General features: G+C 42.3%; 2 protein-coding genes and 1 long non-coding RNA gene across 7 annotated transcripts in view; 1 reads left to right on the top strand and 2 right to left on the bottom strand.

The window, feature by feature from the left end:
• The window catches only part of ZC3H14 (zinc finger CCCH-type containing 14), a 36,880-nt gene extending 31,485 nt beyond the window's left edge, over positions 1 to 5,395 (bottom strand). For all 4 annotated transcript variants that reach the window (XM_072963556.1, XM_072963557.1, XM_072963558.1 and 1 more), the window contains exons 1-2: positions 5,196 to 5,395; positions 4,718 to 4,760 (exon numbers count right to left, since the gene is read on the bottom strand). In XM_072963556.1, coding sequence (XP_072819657.1) covers positions 4,718 to 4,760; positions 5,196 to 5,231 — 79 coding nt within the window. In that variant the 5' untranslated portion in view covers positions 5,232 to 5,395. The remainder of the gene's footprint in view (positions 1 to 4,717; positions 4,761 to 5,195) is intronic.
• A 6,963-nt stretch (positions 5,396 to 12,358) lies between these two features.
• PTPN21 (protein tyrosine phosphatase non-receptor type 21) overlaps positions 12,359 to 20,428 on the top strand; it is a 63,297-nt gene continuing 55,227 nt past the window's right edge. Inside the window, exons 1-2 of one of the 2 annotated variants that reach the window (XM_006208176.4) lie at positions 12,359 to 12,716; positions 16,602 to 16,979. In XM_006208176.4, coding sequence (XP_006208238.1) covers positions 16,800 to 16,979 — 180 coding nt within the window. In that variant the 5' untranslated portion in view covers positions 12,359 to 12,716; positions 16,602 to 16,799. Of the gene's footprint in view, positions 12,717 to 15,786; positions 15,877 to 16,601; positions 16,980 to 20,428 lie in introns of those variants that run through there. The other variant, XM_072963552.1, reaches the window with a different exon arrangement.
• Positions 14,614 to 15,643, bottom strand: LOC140696991 (uncharacterized). The gene is made up of 2 exons (XR_012073789.1): positions 15,564 to 15,643; positions 14,614 to 15,325 (listed from the first exon to the last, which is right to left on the bottom strand). It is a non-coding gene; the product is annotated as an uncharacterized lncRNA (long non-coding RNA).

The following is a 20,428-nucleotide window of genomic DNA, read 5'->3' as shown; positions in this document are numbered from 1 at the left end:
ACAACTAAATTCTCTAAATTACAGTACCACATCTGAGAATGTATTCACTTCCTTTAACCTTTTTAATATTGGTCAATAATTTCAGTGAAGCTTCTTCCAGAAAGCATAACAGACGTTTCCCAAAAATAATAACTGAATTTTGTTTAGTTTTGTGTGTGTGTTTTCAAAGTGATACTCATTTCCCAAGGAACACCTTTATTCATAGTAAAGGCAGATTTCAATTACTCAGGGTAACAAACCTGCAGCAACATCAAATTAACACCACCCAAAAAGTCTGTATCATTTTAAAAACTTGATCTTAAGATTAAATAATTTCTAATCAAATCACTGTTTCATTCTTATATCCTCATAACACAGTGAATAATGAGGGTGAGGTCAACAACCAAAAACAACAAAAACAAAACTCTCCACAAGAAAAATATAAAAAAGGAAAGTCATTTACCATGAACTCTAATTTCTACCAAAAAATTCCTTTAGATCCTTTTATACTGTAAATACTGATAACATTTCTATGAAGGCAAAAAAGTTCATTTCAGAAGTACTATCAGACATTTGTTTCAAGAAGTATCAAAAATCCAGTTCAAGAAAAACAATTACATTGTAAAAGCCCAATCTATAAATGGAAATAAGAGAAATCAGAGTATCTGATGGAAGCATGCAATCCAATGTGAGGAGATAGAAGCAAGGACAAGTAGCCAGCCATTTATTTTCTTTGTCAAGTATCAAAAGGCTCCCACTGCTTTCTGGCAATTTAAGTAAATAAGCCTGGTAGCTTCTTTATGTAAAGTGTACCTGCTATGGGCTGCCACTGGTAATCCAAGAAAGGGAAACAAAGTTGGAGCCCTTCGGCAGTTTTGATAGTTTTTCTCCCTCATAATGTCTGTCAATCATGAGAACAGGCTGCGCTTTCTGACACTATGTATTAGTTTGTATTTTCTAAAATTTTACGAGATCAGTGGTTGTTCTGGTACAGGATGGTGACAGGGAAAGGAAGGGAGGGATACAAAGGAACCCCAGGAAAACCCAAAGGGAAACTTTGTGGAGTAAGGGATAGTTCCTTATCTTGATTATGGTGTATACATATCAAGACACAGCAAACTGTACACTTCAGGTGGAGTTTAATGTATACCAATTATATTTCAACAAAGCTGTTAGAAATTCATACATTGTTCTCTCAGTAGATACAAAATGAGAAATAATCTAATAAAAAATTAATGTGTTCATGATACACTCCTACAGAACTCTTACAGTTCTCAAGTTCATCTGAAATCTATGTACTGAAAAAATAGTAAAGATGTTGAAGGTTTCTGCAAACTCATACTTATAGAACGTGAATGAAAGACCGTTCTGAATTATATCTATCATTTCACTAAAGTACTCCATTTAAACACACGAATGAAACCTTATCAACTCAACAAAAAGTTGTTCACCTTTGAATCTCACCCAATGTCCTGAAAATAGATATTCAAATATTTACTAAAGGATTATTTCCATAACCTTAAAGGTTTCCAGGACTCTTTCCAGCACAAGGAAAGGGATTAGAAAGTCACTCTTTTCAGAAGGACAATGATGTATATACACATACACAAATAATTTGGTAGCTAATTGTAAACAATATATACTTTAATTTCAAATAGAGTCTAGTGGTGACCCCTATTTAACAGCTTAATCTAAATTTATAAAAAAAAAATAGGTTTTCAGCTGGGCCACTTGGACACAACCAATATGAAGTCTCTGCCCTTGAGAAATTTCCAGTCATAAAGCAGAGACAAACAAGCTGAGCAGCTGTGCTAAGACGTTAACAGCTGGGACAGATGAGTTCTAGAGAAGTGACTCCTATCCTTTTGTTAGCTCATCAACTTTGTATTATGAAGTTACCGTTAACAGAAACACCAAGGACCCAGAAGACCTGAGTTTCTGCATCTTAAACCTGCTGCTGACCTGATCTACTTAGCTAGCCCTCCCCAAACTTCACTTCTTCACTTGTAAAAGGGGTAAAGTACTTGCCATCCCCACTCTAGCATCATATTCAGGAACAAACAGGCTATACAAAAATATTTTGAAAATTATAAAATACATGGTACCTTTAGTACAATTACATTTCACACTGGACTACTTACAACCAGGTTTTTAATAGGCTCAAAATTCTTGGTTTGAGATTTTTGATAATTGATAGGAATCATCAATAAGATTTAACTTAAATTCAATTACTATGTGTTCATGCTTTCATGTGCTAGAATTAAGAAAGTTCTCATGGTAGGTTTTCTCTGCATTTCTTTGACCCAAAACAAGTTCTTGGCACAAAACAGGCATCCATGAAGTGTTAAATGAATTAAAGAATAAATCAATCCTGGTTCAGCTTCATCTTTAACTTCTGAGCCTCAATTTTCTTATCCATTTAAATCTTACAATTCTGACAAATAATTTATAAAATGTACCCAGTATGTGATAAATTAGCAATTCTCAAATAATTTCATCTCAGGCCCCCTTTACACTACTGAAAATTACCGATGATCCCAAACCTATTCATACTTGCCATACTAGAAATTAAAACTAAGCATTTTTAGACTCGTTTAAAATGATATACCTATCATGTTAACAATAAATCTATGTTAACATTAAGATTATTTTTATGGAAAAAATCTTGTTTTCCAAAATAAACAAAATAGGTGCAAAAATGTTGTATTTTTATAAATCTCTTTAATATTTGGTTTAAAAGAAAACAGCTGAATTCCAGTTTCTACTTCTGCATTTAATCTGTCGTGCTATTGTTCTCAATGAAGAACATGAAGAAAATCTGACCTCACGTACGTAACTGGAAAAGGAGTATTTTAATAGCATTTTTAGACAATGTGGCTATTCTTCTGTATCAAAAACTCAACAAGTGGGAGTTTCTTAAAGATTAGCAACAATACAGAAACTAAAAATGTATCAATGACCTTTTTGTACTCTGCTACATGAAAAATCCATTGATCCATCCTGCAGAAACTTTTAATGGATATTTTATCCTTGTACAATTTTACAAAATCATGCGTTGGTCATTTGAAAAACACTGGTTCACTGAGCTATACAAACCACTGACAGGTGGACACATTTTGTTATGCAATACAGAAGAATCATTTGTTGATATCACCACTGACTTCATCAGAAATCCTGAAGTATTGTAACGCTGTCAAGTTTACGAGGGAAGATAAAAATTTTCCAAAATTCTAATTTTCATTTGAAAGTTCAACCTCTGTCACTGGCAAAAAAAGTCTCAGTTCCTTTGTTACTTCCAGGAAATGTCTTTCAAATACCCAAATGTATGTAACTAGCTTGTCGGCCCATCTTAGAAGTTAAAAATGAGGTTCCAAAGGCTAGATGGGGGAGGATAAATTAGAAATATGGGATTAAGAGATACAAACTACTATAAATAAAATAGGCAATAAGGATTTACTGTACAGCACAGGGAATTATATTCAGTATCTTATAACCTCCAACAGAATATAATCTGAAAAAAGTACACGTATATGTAACTCAATCATTTTGTGCACACCTAAAACTAACGCAATACCATAAATCAACCAAACCTCAACTTAAAAAAAGTTCCATGAAAAAGATGGTTAGTTCAGTTTTTAACTCAATCACATGAATCCTCTTCCTTAAGACAACCCATCACATTCAGTATGGCAGAAGTACTTTACGAGTAGTTCCTATTTCCTCACACCACATATTAAAAAACTGTAATCAGGGCCAAGGGTTAAAAAATATTTCAATTTATGAATTACATTTGTAAGTGAAACAGGCCTTTTTTTTTTTTTAACTGCAAGTGGAAGGGTGGTGAACATGATAATTTCTTGTAAACTTTGGTGTGAGGTATTGATTCAGGTTTTTACCCACCATTACTTTGGCACAATCCAAACGTCAGCACAGTGAAGATGGCAAATATCTGTCAGTATTAATATGAAAATGGTTTCGACTTCAGAGACCCTTGGGGTCTCCCACACCTGGAGAATCACTATCATTAAGTGGTAGCTATTATTTTTATAACAGGCACCAGCTTTGGAGCCAAACAGACCCAGGTCTCAATCCGTAAAACCTTGCTCAAGTCACGTATTCAAAGCCTCGGTTTCCTTTCCTGTACAACTGGGGCACACTACCACTTACCTTCTTCCAGTGGACTACTCGGGATTACCATAACCAATGTATACACAACAGTGAAGAACAGTGCCTGGCCCAGAAGAAACATTCAAATTATAAATCATAAGAGAATAAGAAGAAAAAGGACACATTACTGCCCGGAGATAAGAAAGAGCAGAAAAAAAAAAAAGAGAGAGAGACAGATCTGAAAATAAAACTCACTGAACCATGACAGAGGCAAATGCCACAATGCATCAAACATTCATATGCAAAACACTAATTCTAAAAAGTGAAGATCAAGAAGGAAAGAGAACAGGAAAAAACAGAAAAAATCAGACAAATATTAAGGAAAATATGATAGAGCCTCAAAAAAGAAAACTAAACAATTTCAAAACACCCTATTAGAATGGGGTTTCGGGGGGAAAAAAATACAAAGCTTTCACTGAAGACGGAAGGAAAAGAAGTAACCTGGGAGTATCAGATTTGAATGCAGAAGGGCGTCTCTCCCAAGTCAAAGGTACGATGGGAAAAAATGCATTCACTAACATTCCGTTCGTGCAAACTCTAAAGTCCATTAGGCTAACAACAAAAAACTTACCCACATAAGCTCCTAATTCTTGCAATTTCCCCTTAATGGCACTCTGAGGGAAAAAAGACAAACGTGCGTAAGAAAGGAGGCCCTTGGAAAACAGACCGACTGCAGCGCAGAGGCAACTTCGCGAGTGCGCGCACCTCCGGCCCCTCGGCGCTCGGGTGGGGGCGGGGAGGCTCCGCGGCCCCCTCCCCGGGCCCCTCCCCCGCGGCGCCCCCTCCAGCTCCCCGCGCGGCTCTCGCCCGGACCCCCACGCCTCCCTCCGTTTCCCGGCCGCTCCTTCCTCAGCCGCGGCTGCGCCCAGGCCCGAGGCGGCCTGGCGTAGGAGGCCCCGCTCGCCGGCCCCGCGGCCCTTCAGGAGCGCCCGGCGACCAGCAGGCCGCGGTGTCCAGGCCGGGCCCACCACCCCCGTTACTCCTGACAACCGCGCGCCCGCCCGCCCGCCGAGGCCCGGCTTCCCGCCCCCGCCCGACGCCGGCCTCACCCGGATCTTGCGGCTGATCTCGGTGCCGATCTCCATGGCTCCGGGGCGGGCGGCCGGCTCAGCACTGCGCAGCGTTCCGCTTACTGGTAGCCGGACGCCGGCTCCCAGCCCGCAGCCTCGCCGCCACCGCCACCGCCGCTCCCGGCCGCGCGCTCTGCGTGACCCGCCCCCACCGGCCCGGCGTGCCGGGGCGAGCCAAGTCCAGCGCGCTTGCGCCTGCGCCTGCGCCTGCGTGCACTTGGGCTCGCGGAGCCTGCGCTCTAGCGACCTCTGCTGGCGGCGAGGAGAGCAGCGGCGTGCGGACGACCTCGGCTTTTCTTCGCATCTACAGGCACCTGGGGAGCCGTTCATTCTTCGCTTTCCTCGCCCCCACTCTCCTATGGAAAATAAATATGAATTAAATGTGCAGCTAAAAGATCCCTGGCTTTGATGTGAGATCTGAATTCTGATCGAACCTTCACTTGTGGGATATTGGTCTTGATACCCAAAGTATTCAGTTTTCCTATCTGTAAAGTAGAGGCTGCCTCTTAGCGGTTGCATTATAATTGCACTTGGAGGGAAAATGGACTATCCGGTGCAGCACAACCAATCCATCTTAGTCATTTCCTTGACTCTTCAACTACCCTCGTTCTCCTGTGACTAGTTCTACCTCCCTTCTCCCAGGCCCATCCGTGACCTTTAACCAGAATCTAATCCTCATCCTCCTTCTCCTCTCTCTCTCCTTTGGAGAACTCTCTCATTCTCAGGACTTCAACTCTTAACTCCATGGAAGTAACTGAATTTTCCATCAGCCCTGAATTCTCACCTAAACCCCATTCCCAAATTCCAGATAACTACAGGCATTTGTATTTTCTCCAAATTCAGTACATCAAAACTTAAGTCTTTATCGTCTTCCCCTTCCCCTACTCAAATTGGTTTCTGCTCCTGACGTCCTCGTTTCTGTCAATGGCACCTTAATTCTCCCTGTCCCTGATCATAAATCCTTAGAATCAGAGTAAGTATAGAGAAAGATCTCCCCTCTCCCCATATCTGCTAATTCCTGAAGTACTCTTCATTGGTTATTAATTACTGCATAACAAATGACCACACACTTAGCAACTTAAAACACACACATACATCAAGTTGTGGTTTCTGTGGATCAGGAATCTGAGCGCACAGATTAGCTAGGTCCTCTGCTCAGGGTCTCATAAGGCTGCAGTTGAGCTGTCAGGCAGGCTGTGTTCTCATCTGGAGGCTTGTCTGAGGAAGAAGCCACTTTCAAGCTCATTCAGGTTGTTTTTTGTTTGTTTGTTTGTTTGCTTTGTTTTGGAGGGAGGTAATTAGGTTTATTTATTTATTATTTTTTCGTGGAGGTACTGGGAATTGAGCCCAGGACCTCCTGCATGCTAAGCACACACTCTACCACTGAGCTATACCCTCCCCTTCTCAAGCTCATTTAGATTTTAAGCAGAATTAATCTCCCTGCTGCTTGCTGAGTGAGATCCCTACCTTTTTTCCTGGCTGTTGTCTGGAGACCACTCTCAGGTCATAGATTTTGCCCACAGTTCCTTGCCAGGGACTTCTCCAATAAGGCTGCTCAATAAATCAAGCCCTGGAGAAGAGTGTCAGCTCAGGGAAGGTCCAGTCCTTCTTTTTTAAGGACTTTCATTTGATTAAGTCAGGGCCACCTAGGTCTGACCCCAAAATTAACTGATTTAGGGTCTTAGTTACATCGGCAAAATCCCTAACCTTTGCCACATCCATTAGCTGCAAGCAAGTCACGTGCTGCCTACACACAAGGGGAGGGGATTACAAAAGGTGTGAACAGCAGGGGCAGGAATCTTAGGGCCGGCCACCTACGGTCTGTCTGCCACATGGCCCTTCATCTCATATATTCCTTTTTCCCTTCTGAGTTCCCACAGCATGTTTGTGGGAGCTACTAGTATAACATAATATCCTTTCTGTGATGTTTATTTTATTTGTGTGTGTGAGTGTGTATGTGTGTCTGTTTGTCCTCTCTAACAAAATTATAAACTCCCTGTAGGTCTGTATTTCTCCAGAATTTCTTTTGGGGTGCCAGACACATAGTAAGCACTTACTAAATATTTGTAGGATAAAATAAATTCATGATCTAAATTACAAAAGCATTCCTCACAGATAAATCCAGTGATCGTGCACTCATTCAACGTTGATAAGAGGCAGCAGAGCAGAGTGACTGAGAACAAGGACACAGGAGCCAGACTGTCTGGGTTGGAATCCCAGCTCTGCTACTCCCTCTGACTCCTTAGGCAAGTTGCTTATCTCCTCTGTGCCTTAGTTTCCTCATCTGTGACATAAGTATAATACCAGTTTCTCCTTCATAGAGTTATTATGAGGATGAAGTAAGTTAATAGTTGAGAAGTATTTCAAACTGTGCCCATTGCAGTACTGTTTGCTGGTTAAAAATTAAATGTCTACCCTGAGACAGATGCTGTGCTAGGATCCAGAGCACAAGGATGAGCAAGACCCAGTCTCCACATTTTCTTTCTTTTTTTTTTTTTTGATAGACTTTATTTTTTTAGAGCAGTTTCAGGTTTACAGCAGAACTGAGCAGAAAATACAGAGTTCCCACATAGCCCTCCACCCACACATATATACTCCCCTACCCTCAACATTCCTCATCAGTGTGGCCTATTTGGTACAATTGATGAACCAACATGGGCACATTATTATCAACCGAAGTCCATAGTTTACTTTAGGGTTCACTCTTGATGTTGTACATTCTATGGGTTTTGACAAATGCATAATGACATGTAGCCACCACTATAGTATCATACAGAATAACTTCATTGCCCTAGAAATCCCTTGTGCTCTATCTATTCATTCCTCCCTCCCTCTCCCCAAACCCCTGGAAACCACAATCTTTTTATTGTTTCTGTAACTGTGCCTTTTCCAGAATGTCATTTGGTTGGAATCATACAGTTTGTAGCCTTTTCAGACTGGCTTCTTTCATTTAGTAATATGTCTTTTAAGTTTCTTCTATGTCTTTCATGGCTTGATAGATTTTTTTTTTAACTGTACATATTTTTTTAATTTACATATATGTACTGTTCATTGTTTCTAAGAACGTTTAGAGCTTTAGCTTTTTAAACATACATAGTTATCAAAGGAATAAAGCCAACCACAAAATAAGAATTAACTCAAAAAGATACATACACTCTGCTATGAACAGCAACACTCTGCTATGAACAGCAACATTGTAATTGCCAAGATATGGAAGCATCCTAAGTGCACATCAGTAGTTGAATAGATAATGGAGATAATAGATTACGAAGCTGCATCTTACAGGGGAGCACCTGCAACAGTGTTGGACCATGGAACACCATGGGTTTGGTAGGGTTACCCACTCTGTGATCTGGACACACTACACACTCCGGCGATCTGAATGAGTTCTTAAGCAGCCTGCAAGTCTCTTCCTGCATAATTTTCAATGGATTGCCTTGAAAGTTAACTCTTTCTTGAATACACTTTAATAAAAGTTTCACTAGTCCAAATACATTTTAATGAAAACATTCTCTATTTTTCCAAAAATGTTCTATCAGTCTTATCTAAATACTGACTAAGGATTTTGTACCCAGTAATGGCAAAACATGGGTTTGCATCCTTAGTTCTGAAATGGTGGGTAGAGATAGAAATGATGTTCTTGGCTTTCGGATTGTGAGTGTTGAAAATGCAGAGACTCGAGCGCTCTAATATTTGCATTATAGGGGTCCCAGAAAGAGAATAGAGAGAGGAAAGACCTGAGAAAATGTTTGGAAAGGTAATAACTGAAAACTTCCCCAACTTGGGAAAGGAAATAGTCACCCAAGTCCTAGAAGCACAGAGAGTACCACACAGAATCAACCCAAAGAGGAACACACCAAGCACATTATCATCAAATTGACAATTAAGGATAAGGAGAAAATATTAAAATTAGCAAGAGAAAAGCAACAAATAACATACAAGGGAACTCCCATAAGGTTACCAGCTGATGTTTCAGCACAAACTCTACAGGCCAGAAGGGGGTGACACGATATATTCTCCATTTAAAGTGATGCAAAGGGGAAACTTACAACCAAGAATACTCTGTCCAGCAAGGCTGTCATTTGGACTTGATGGAGAAATCAACAGCTTCACAGATAAACAAAAGCGAAAAGATTTCAGCACCACCAAACCAGCTTTACAACAAACGTTAAAGGACCTTCTCTAGTTGTCAAACCATAAGAAAAGAGAACAAAAAGAAGAAAGAGAGAGAGAGAAAAAAGAGTCCTACAAAAGATTGCTTTGGCTGTTTGGGGTCTTTTGTTCCAGTTCTGTGAGGAATGTCATGAGTATTTTGACAGGGGTTGGGTTGGATCTGTGGATTGCTTTGGGTAGTGTGGCCATTTTGATAGTGTAGATTCTTCCAATCCAAGAGCACAAGAAATCTTCCCATTTCTTTGTGTCATTTCAGTTTTCGGAGTATAGGTAACCTCCTTGGTTGGGTTTATTTCTAGGTATTTTGTTGTTTTTCATGTAATGGAAATGTCTCTGCCCATTATAAAATTCTGGTTTTGAAGTGAAAAAAAAAGTGAATGAAGGGCTGCAAAGGGCAAAATATCCTTCTTTTTTATGGGTGAGTTGTATTCCATTCAATTTAGATTCTTGCAGAGGATGATAATTTACATAGTGAGGGATAGTGTGTACTCACCAAGCTATCAAAGCAGATTAATTTCTTAACTCCTAAGAAAATATGTCAATGTACCACCAAACCTTTTATTGAGCATCTGTTTGTGAAGAAATTAAAAATATTTTAAACTTTATTTTCATAAGCATTACCTCTATATGAAGAAAAATGTATTATATGCCACTTCTGAGTAACAAAAGAAAATAAAGATATAGATATGTAATTGATTATTTATCCACATAATATCTCCAGATGGATACATAGGATTGTGGTCACACCAGTTACCCCAGAAGGAGAGCAGATAGGATAGGAAGGAGACTTTTCACTTATACCATGTTCTACCTTTTAGGGTTAAACCATATAAATTGCTTCACTTGCTTCCATACAAACATAAGCCAATAATTTGATGTCGAACACTTTGAAGGCATTGTTCAAGTGGCTTGTCATGGGGCTGTTACTGTCAAATTAACATGGTTGTGGGAAAATAGAGCTTAAGTACTTAGTCAGCAAATGGCACTTGTGGACTGTGAGGGAGGAAGTTCAACTCATTTGTCTAACATTGCTTGGGTTTTACGATCATTTTCTATTTTTAAAATTCTTTTATTTTCTTCCCGATTCAATTAACAAGTTTTTATTTAGTGCCTACTCTCTGCTCAGTAGTGTCCTAGGAATTCTAGGAGATATAAAAGAAGCCTTCATGAAATAGTCTTTAAAGTTCTTGCCAAGTCTGGGGATCACTGTGGAATGGGGTGGCTCGCAAGTTGTCTTGGAAGCAGAGCCTTGACTTGAGGCTTGAAGAGAAATGGAAGCAGGGCAGGAGGTTCTCTGGGCCAGGAGAGACAGCTTGATGGAGGCATTAGGAGGGAAGAGAGACACAGGATGGTCAGAGAGGCTGAGCCCAGTTTAGAAAGGCCCTAAAGGTCAGGCACAAAAGCTTAGCCTTGGGGGTTCATGGGGAGCCATGAACCCCAGGGAGACATAAGCCTGGTATTATTATCATGGAAAGAAGAGAGAACAGAAACCAGAGACAAGGAGGCCACGCTTGTTGCAATAATCCAGAGGTAAAATGATGGGGGATGAAGGTTTCCATTGGAATGGCGGTGGTGGTGGAGTGTTGAGGAACAAAGAGGAAAGAAAGAAAGCGTGAGACGTTTCAAAGGAGGAACTATCATGTCTTGATGATTGGCTGGAGAAGGAAAGGGAGAAGACTTAGATAATTTCAATTTTTCTAGTTTGAGTGACCAGAAGAGTAGCTTATTTTCTCTTTTCTTTCCTCACACACAAATTGAACCCCCCCATAGTGTCCAGTTGAAATATCAATTATAAGCAGAATTAATTAATTTTTTCCAATTAGAAACACATGAAACCTTATTTGCCTTGAGCTCCAATACCCAGCCCAAATCCTGCCTGGGGTTTGTTCTTGCACAGGGCTCATACCTCTAGGGTGGTGCTTACACTCTAGCCTTGCTTGTCCTGTGAATGTGTGGTGTGTAGGTTCATCCCCCACTAGACCAGAAGCCCTCTGTGTGCAGGGACCATGAGTAAGTACTCAACAGGTGTCTGTTGAAGAAAAGGAGATGTAAATGAAAAGTAACATAAAAAAGCTTTCCAGAAAGGAAAGCACTGAAAAAATCATTTAAATTAAAATTTGCATAAATAAAGTTTCTCTGGTCCAATCACTTTACATGCCAAGTAAAGATGAAACACTCTACTGTAATGGATTTAGGGCCACACAGTTTTATTCCTTGGCTTAAGTTGCAGTGCAGTAATAATAATAATGCAGTGTAACAATACCATGCAATAATGAAATTGCTGATAGAGCCTAGAATGAAACGAAACACTTCACATATATTACACAAGTTACTGGAAAGTGATTACTAGTATTACCATTTTATAGGAGAGGAGCAGGCACAGAAAGGTTATTCGCACAAGGTCACCCAACTGGTAAGTGTTGGCTCTGAGATTTGAACCCATAAAACTCGGCCCTGCAATTCCCCATCCTTAAGACCTCTACTTTGTATTGCATGTACATACGGCTCTTTTGAAGACCTACAAGTTATCAACCTTTCTTAGGGGAAGGGACTTAGCCACCCTATACCAATCAATGTTTTTTGTTTTTTCTTTCTTTTTTTCTTTTTATGGGTTATATCCTCAGATGAAAGCACGGGAGGAAGAAATAGCATATTTGTTTTCACAAATGTAGTAAATGAACTCCAGCAGTAATAGTACTTTACAGACCGTCTAGTAACAACACGGGAATAAAACCCTTTCCCTGGCACCGATATAATATCCCCCTCCCCTCATTTTTATTAAAAGCCTCGCTTTATTTGGAAACTCTTAAAATAAGTGGTCATATGATTAAAAAAAGCCGCGGCGCGCCCCCTCCCCGGCGGCCGGGCGCAGCTGTCCGCGCCTCCCCCGCCCGCATTCCAACTCTCTGAGGTCACGGGCCGCCGCCGCCGCCGCCGCCTCCCCGGATCCGCCCGCCCGCCCGCCCGGCCCAGGGGGAGGGACGCCCGGGCCCGGCCGCTCCGCTGCTCCGGCCGCGCGTCCCGTGCCCGCCCGTCCGTCTGTCTTCCTGCCGCTCCGGCCCCCGCCCGGCTACTTTGTGCGGCGCTGCTGGCCGGCCGGTCCCCCTCCGGGCCTCTCCCCTCGCCGCGGCCGCCGCGGGACTCTGCGCAGGGGAATGGTCTGCGGGCCGAGTTTGGGGAGACAGGAAGTGAGGCGTGCGAGCCCCATGAGCGCGCCGCGGCGCGGGCTGGCGTGCGGGCGCGGCTGCGGCGGCCGCGCGGCGGGGCCCCGGGAGGCGGGCCGCTGAGCGGGGCTGCGCGGCCCCGAGGATGCGGGAGCGGGAGCAGGTGAGGGCGCGGGGGCCAGGCAGCGGGCGGAGGGCGGAAGGCGGGCGCGAGGCCGAGCGCTGGGGTGTGTCCGCGCGTCGGGACCCCGGAGTCCCCGAGGATGGGTCCCGGCTACCAGACCCAAGGCAGGAGCGTAACAAAGAGAAAAGTCTTCCTTTTCCAGGTTCTCATCGATCTACTTGAGTAATAATTTCTAAAGCGGGTCTTGAACTTCTCGTCTGAACTCCTCGGCTGATTGTAGCGGCTTAATTCTGGATCAGGGTTTTAAAAGTCTTAGGCATGTTTGTGCCTCTCGGCATATAAAGTGCAAGACTTGCCAGATAACTTTGGCGAGAAGGCGAGTAGGGAAGGACTGTTTGGTGGTGATGACTTGTTTTTGGAGTATAGAGTGTTTACTCTGGAAAAAAGAATTCTTGGGTCTGCAAATTCCGACTTGTGATTTCTGCAAATCCTGATGAGATTGGCAGCTCTTGGCATGCTCGTCTTATTTTCTTTTTTGCTGAGAAGGCCTTATAATAATAGCGTGTGCTCGCAAACACGTTTAAAACACTCCGTGTGCTCCAAGTGACAACTGCTGTATGCCTGATGGTTGCTGACAGATTTTTTAAGTTTAGGACATGATAGAAATTTTACTCCGAAAATAGTTGTCTGTTTTGTTTCTAGGACATTTTATATTCGAGTTCTACGCATAAATGTTCAGGAGAAACATGCGTTTCCTTTAATCCTATAGATCTATGTATTATTCTAAAAGTGTCATATACTGTTTTAGTGATTGTTTTATTTCAAAGCATCATTGGCAAAATTACATGTGGTGAGGACTTTATGCAACAAGGGGGAAACCATAGGATTCAGAATTAAAGTGTATAAGAAACTTCTGAGAAAGGATGTGAAAACATTAAAATGAATTCACAAATCTCAGACTGCCTTTTGAAAACCTGAACAGAATTTAGTATGTACCTGTATTTTATTTCAAAACAAAGTTATTTTTGTAGAAAAGCAAAATATCTCCTAGTATTTTCCTTCAATAGCTAATTATGAATTATCTGTTTAGTAGTTAGATAAGTTATAATTCCAGACCCAGCTACTTTTCAAATTATTTAATACTATTTTACACCTGAAACAGACCACCCAAAACCATCTCAAATTTCTGCTTACCCATTCAGACATTCATAATTTTATAACATTTGGTAGCAAAAGCTGTACATAACTGAAAATTAAGAGGCATAAATCATTGATAATTTTGTAAGTTATTAGGCAGAACATTATTTTAATACAGGTTTTAAATAAATAACCAAAAAGCAAGCTATTCTTATGGATCTAAGGCAAAATGCATCTGATACACCCCCCCAGCTGTTTCAATTACATTATAACAGCTGCCAAAATAAAGAGAAAACATTTTTTTTAATCCCTGATGCTGTAAAACATTTCAAATCTCAGGGACAATGGAAAAGTTTTATTCTGTTTGCTTCATCAGAGCATAAGTTAATGATTAAGTTATATAGTGTAGTATCTACTGCCTTGAAGGCATAGTTCTGTTATTTGTAGTAAAGAGAATACCATATTTGAATACCCCAAGACAAATACTCATTTTTTCTCTTTATATACACAATATCTTGTCTCTTCATTTATGATTTAATCTGTCCTATTACAAGTTACCATAATTTGTATATAATATTGAAATTCACCCCCTCATCTCTTTAAAGGGTACTTAGTGTATATGATATGTATATATAATCTTTTTAAAGTTATACAAACTCATGGCTCAGCAGGCAATTTTCTAATTGAAAGCTTATTTTTTAAGGCACTCATCTCTCGATTTTTTTTCCATTTTGCCTCAACTGTTTGGTTTATACCCTGACATAGCAAAGAGCATTGAAAACTGCAAGTAGAGCCCATGTCTTTTTATAATATTTATTTTCTATTCCCCTTTAGTATGGTGTTTTTACCTTCCGACAGCACTCAGCAAATGCTGTTAATTAACACGGTGCTTTAGGTAGTTCTAGTTTTCTTTTTCCCTCTGGCCTTCTTTTATTTCTTGTTTTTAGCTTTTATTTTTCCAGGCATCCGGGGATAACCAGAGCCCAAAAAGCAAAACAAAATCCAAACTCAACGAAAACAACAGAAAACCGTGGTTGGGTCCTAATTAGAGATACAGCCATGTATGTAATTATAGCATGCGTGTAATCTCCTTAAGAGCAGCGACGGCTTATGATTCGTCTTAGGTGTCTCTAAAGGCCCACTACTAAGAGACGTATTACACTTATTTGGAATGTAATTATAAAATGTTACGCTTGGCAAAGCCTAGTGTAATAACTAAACTGTATCTCTAGCTCTCCCACCCCCCAGCCCTGAGTGCCCATCACCTCTGGGGCTGAGACGCAGTCAGAAAAGCGGAAAAGAGCAAGGTACGGGGAGTGAGGAATCCCTTCCCAGCTCAGCCTGTCCTAGTGTGGAGCTGAGAAAGCCGCTTCTCTCGAGGCCTCGGTTCTGTATCTGCCAGATGAGAGGGTTGGGGGCTGACTCTGCCCCTCTGCGCGGGTCCCTGCCCAAGTTCAGGGTAGCCAGCCACGGCCGAGCCTCGCTGTACGATTCATCCTGGGGGTCAGCCTCTGTTCAGAAGATAACGGAGGGTGGGTACCGTTCCGGGATTTTGCAAATATCCGCGATTTTGTAGACTCATGTAGGGGGAAAAAACCCAGCCAAAAGTAAACTTCCCTGCTGCCGTTAATGCCCAGTATGCTTCAGCCCAGGCATTACCACCAACAGGTGTGTTTTTAAAAGTTGTTAAGTTGGTATTTCGGGGGTCCTGAGGCTCCAAATCGGGAATCAAATGGACCCCGCCCAAACCTCGCCTTCGCCTGTGGCGCTGGTGCTGGGTTCTTTAAATGTTCCCTCCGGCGTCGGCGGGGGCCCGTCCTAGCCTAGCGCGTCCGTCCGGAAACGGGGCCGCAGGCGGAGGGTTCCGGGGCCTCCGAGGCTGCTCGTTGTCCCGGCAACGCCGCCTGCTCTTCCGGGGGGAGGACGCGGGACGAGTCCAAGCCCTAGCTCTCCGCAGTCCTCGCGGCTTCATGGGCTTGCTGAGCTCCGTCCGCCCGTAGTTAACTCAGGATGGCGTTTAAGGCCTCGCCCACCTCCTGTTTCGGGCCACGGCCCCGCTTAGGTGAAGGCTCACCGCCTCTTTAGGCGTCCCCACCCGAAGAGGGCCCAGGGCCACGCTTTTCAGAACTTAAACACGCTCGCGGTGGTAATCCGATAACAAGCATTTGTTGGCTCTTTTATAATTCGTTTATAAATAAATCAATCTGGTGACGTAAATATTTATAAATCAGAAAAGGTTTATTTAATAAATGCTTGTTAAATGTTCACCTTGTTTGAACCTCACAGCTGCTACATGTTATAGGAGATTATTCCATTCGGGTTCAGGGTTAATTTGCCTAATTGGGACTGAGACTTGAATTTAGCTCTTTGGGAGTTTTTTTGTTTTTTGTTTTTTGCAATTATCTCACTTAAGGACTAAAGAGCTCCGACATTCGGAGTAGCGGGGAGCCAAAAAGTTAACTATGAAAAAAACAAAACTTTATTTAAAATGGAAAGAGGACCACTAATGCTAGCTACTAAATTTGGGTTTATAGTAATGCCAACCATTATCTCATTTAATCCTGAAGGTAGCCACACATTGTCACCACTATTTGTGGGATTGAGTGAGGGGTGGAGTCTGACCCAGGGCATAACGCAGCTCTGATGATAAACTTCCTCACTGCCTCCCAGATCCTGCTAATGCCTTATTTTTCCAGAGGCGAGGGAAAGCTAATTCCTTAGATACAGCTTTATTGGTTTTTATTTTTAAAAACAAAGCCGGAGTAACCGGTGTTCCTTTTCCCCCAGCACTGGCGTGGGTGCTCCCATCACCTGGTCTTTGGAGACTTGGTTGCTTTTTGATGGCGGCAGCAGCTGCTGGGTGAGCAGCCGGAGACGGTACATTACTCCCGTCGGGACAGGATCGCTTTCTCTCGCCATCACCACCACTGGATTGGTGGCGGTGCTTTTCCCTTTTTACCCCTCCACTCTTGAAGGGAGAAGAAGATGCCACTACCATTTGGATTGAAACTAAAACGCACCCGGCGCTACACGGTATCCAGCAAGAGCTGCCTGGTTGCCCGGATCCAGCTGCTCAACAACGAGTTTGTGGAGTTCACGCTGTCTGTGGAGAGCACTGGCCAGGAGAGCCTTGAGGCTGTGGCCCAAAGACTGGAGCTGCGGGAGGTAAGCCCCCCAAAGGGCTGCAGGCATCTCTGGCCTGGCTTTGCTCCTTACTTCCCAGCTACTATAATTGCACGCTGGCTGTGTGTGTTCTCAAAGTATGCCCCTCCTGGCCATGCTATCAGTTGCCCCTGGACCAACCTTCCCCACCCCCCATGAGGAAGGATTTGATACAGAGCAAGAAGTCTTTCTTTGGGTGTGCTCCATAAGAGGATTAACAGTGCCTGAGTTTTGAAAATGTTTGTATGTTCTCCCAGAATGTAATCCAAAATGGAATAGGAATGCATTTTGGCATCTGAGTGAAGAAGCCATCTTGGAATTGGATCCTTCCAGGCCCCAGTCACCCAGATGGCATTTAGCCAAGTTCTCCCCAAATTCCTGATCTACAGAATTGTGAGCAAAATATAATGGTTGTTTTAACCCACTTGAAAAAAAAAAAAAGAATGAACTATCCAAGTTCTGGTTTTATAGTAAAATCTCAAATGGGCCATCCTGATTGAGGACAGTTTACTGACTTCACTCATTGAATGTTTGGTACAGGCCAAGCCAAAATTCTAGGGACGTATTGAACTTGAGTTCTGATTTCTTAATCAAGTAGTTGTTTAACCTTACATGAGTTAGGAGACCTGTCAGAGTTCCAGTTCCCTCAGCTGAACCATGGGGATAACAATGATGCCTATGGCTCAGAGTGATTGTGTGATTTAATATGCATACGAAGCCATAGTTCTAATAACTAGTCTGTTACAGTAGTCATAGGGAGGTTTGCCCTGGAAAACCCCAAATCCAGTCAGTAGGAAGTTATGGAGTCCTCAAGTATCCATACAGTATCTTACGTTTAAAACACTATGTAAGGAAGGCCTGTGAAGAGGCTCCAGTTAAACCTAGGACCTTTCCAGTCTTTGGCTGCCTGGTTCTCAGGTAAGAGAAAGATGGAGAAACTGGTTATTTCACTTAAATGTTTATGTTGTAGTCTTGACCGGAAATCCAGCTAATGTTGTAGTTCATAAAAAGCTGGCAGTAAACTGTGCCTCTGGTGATTGTCCAGTCATTTGATCAATCAGTATTAAAGACCTGTTAAGTGCCTGTTAGGAGCTCACCCGAGTTTTGGTACGAGTAAGAAAACAGGCATGATGCAGGTGATGATAGAGGAAACAGAGTGTGCTATACAGTAGCACACAGTAGTACAGTAGAGAGGCAGCAAAGGGAAGGCTTCCCGGGGCAAGTGATGTCTAGCTGGGACCTGAAGGATGGGGCAGGTGGTTCTGTCGAGGGTGGGAAGATACTGTTCCACCAGAAGACATGGCTGAAGACATGAGTCAGATAATCTACCTGGAGCCTGAAGTTGGGAGAGGGAAGTGTCTGGAGCAGGGGCCACACAGTGAGAGGTTTTTGTTAACGGGTTTAGGCTTGTCCTGAAAGTAGAGAAGTTTGTGAAGGGTTTTTAAGCAGGGGTGTGGTGTGATTGTTTTTATGAGGAGTGAACCCCCTGGAGAAGGCTTAGAAAGGAGTAGTTGTGGTGCAGATGGTAGTCACTTGGATTTGGATTGGGATGGAGAGAGGTGGGTGGAGTCTGGAGATATTCAGGACCTATTTCTCAAGTGTCCAGGAAGGACTAGCCGGGGTCCAGGTTGATACTCAGGTTTCCAGGAAATGATGGGGACTGTAACTGAGGGAGGAAACACAAAAGGAAGAACAGGTTTGAGGGGAGTAAGGGCGGGTGTGGTGAGTTCAATTCTGGAAGCATTGAATTTGAGGTGCCAACTGGAGCTGTTTGGCAGGCAAAGCATGTGCAGGTGGGAGCTCAGGGAAGAGATCCAGGCTCGGGGGAGGAGATTTGGGCATCATCAGTCTAGGTCAGTTAACCTGGGAGAGGGTATGAGGCTGTCCAGGAGAGAAGAGGAGGATGTAGCAGACCCCTCTGGGTTGAATAGAGGAGGGAGAGCCTTTGAAGGAAACTGAAATGGAACAGCCCAAGAAGGAGAAATTAAACCAGGAGAGCCGACTTTAGTGACTGGTCCTGCCTACCTGCGTTTATTTCATCTTTTTTGCTTTCTTCACCCATTTTTCCTATTTTGGTTTCTTTTTTTTGTGATTTCTTCCTTATCCACCAAGTCTGCCTACAACCACTAGAGTCAACTTCTTGAGGATCTGTGGTTAATTTATTTTTGTACCCAAAGTAGTAGGCATGGAATGTGCTTAATAAATACAGGTTGAACTGAAGCATTACTTTGCTTCTCTGTTGGTCAGGAAGCCCAGAAAAGTTGCCATCCCTTGTTTGAGGTAGGTTATCAGACTCAGGAACAAGCACCTTCATATCGCTGTGGGTATACAGTGAGACTGATTTTTAACAGAAAGGTAGAGTGCTTTAAGTGAGAACAGGTATTAACCCTAGAAAATGTCGTGCCCCCGTCTTGCCCAGCTGTCCCACCGTTTCCAACATTTAACTACGGTTAGGGTTAGAAAGTTAGTTTGTATAGCAAACTTTTCGAAGCTCCAGAAGCCCTGCTCTGTAGTGTGTAAACAGATGGCTTAGGCCCAGGCTTAATCTTACCCAATGATTGTTCAGAAATCCTCTGAGTCAGGGCAACACCTGTTCTTAGTTTGTGTCCATACATCACCTATGAGATTCATATCAAGAGATATTGGTATGTTATTTTGCACTATTCTCTCATCAAGAAAACTTAGAATTATCAAGGCATGTAGATTTGGCTGATAAGGATTGCTACTGCCCAAATTTAAGTTGGCAGGGAAATCTTCAATTTCCTTGCTTAGGTGAATACCATTTCACTTGTATAAGGACAATTTTAAGGGTTATACAGTAATACTGTTATAATGCTATATCCAGCATCTTCAACTATATGTATAGTATTTTATTTTTTAAGCTGAATGTGTGGGTAAATGATGTTTGTTTGTTAGTGTTCATAGTTTTTTGACTGTGTGAGACATTTTATAATGCATTACGGAACTAAAAACAAAAAGGTTAACATGTTTATAGCCAGTATAGTTAACTTAGATTGTTAACTTTTTTCTAAATCCACTACATTTGAACTATGGAAAGTGACTTTTGAAAATGGAAAAAAAAATTATTGCTGTAGGTAAATATTGCTGTTCTTTACAGCAACAGCCTCTCAGTTGTTGAAATTCCTTATCTCTCATTCATTGAGTTTCATAACCCTTTTTCCAAGAGAGGCTATAGAAATCTTTATAGGATTAAGGAGAATTAGAAAAACTTCCTCTCTAATTTTGAAAGCATGTTGCAGAGACTCGATGGAGATGGTGAGACCAGAGTGTGTCAGCTGGGCACGACCACTCCCATGGGGCAGTGTGTCCCTGAAAGGATATCACAATCTACAATGAGATGGTCAGGCTTAAAATTCTAGAGATGTTTCAGAGAGTAAGACCTGCATTATCCCAGCTCTTGGAGAATATGTCAAACCAGGATGCGAGTTTAG

This window comes from Vicugna pacos, chromosome 6 (assembly GCF_048564905.1).
Source record: "Vicugna pacos chromosome 6, VicPac4, whole genome shotgun sequence".
NCBI classification, from domain to species: Eukaryota; Metazoa; Chordata; class Mammalia; order Artiodactyla; family Camelidae; genus Vicugna; species Vicugna pacos.
This window is presented reverse-complemented; position numbering and strand designations above follow the sequence as displayed.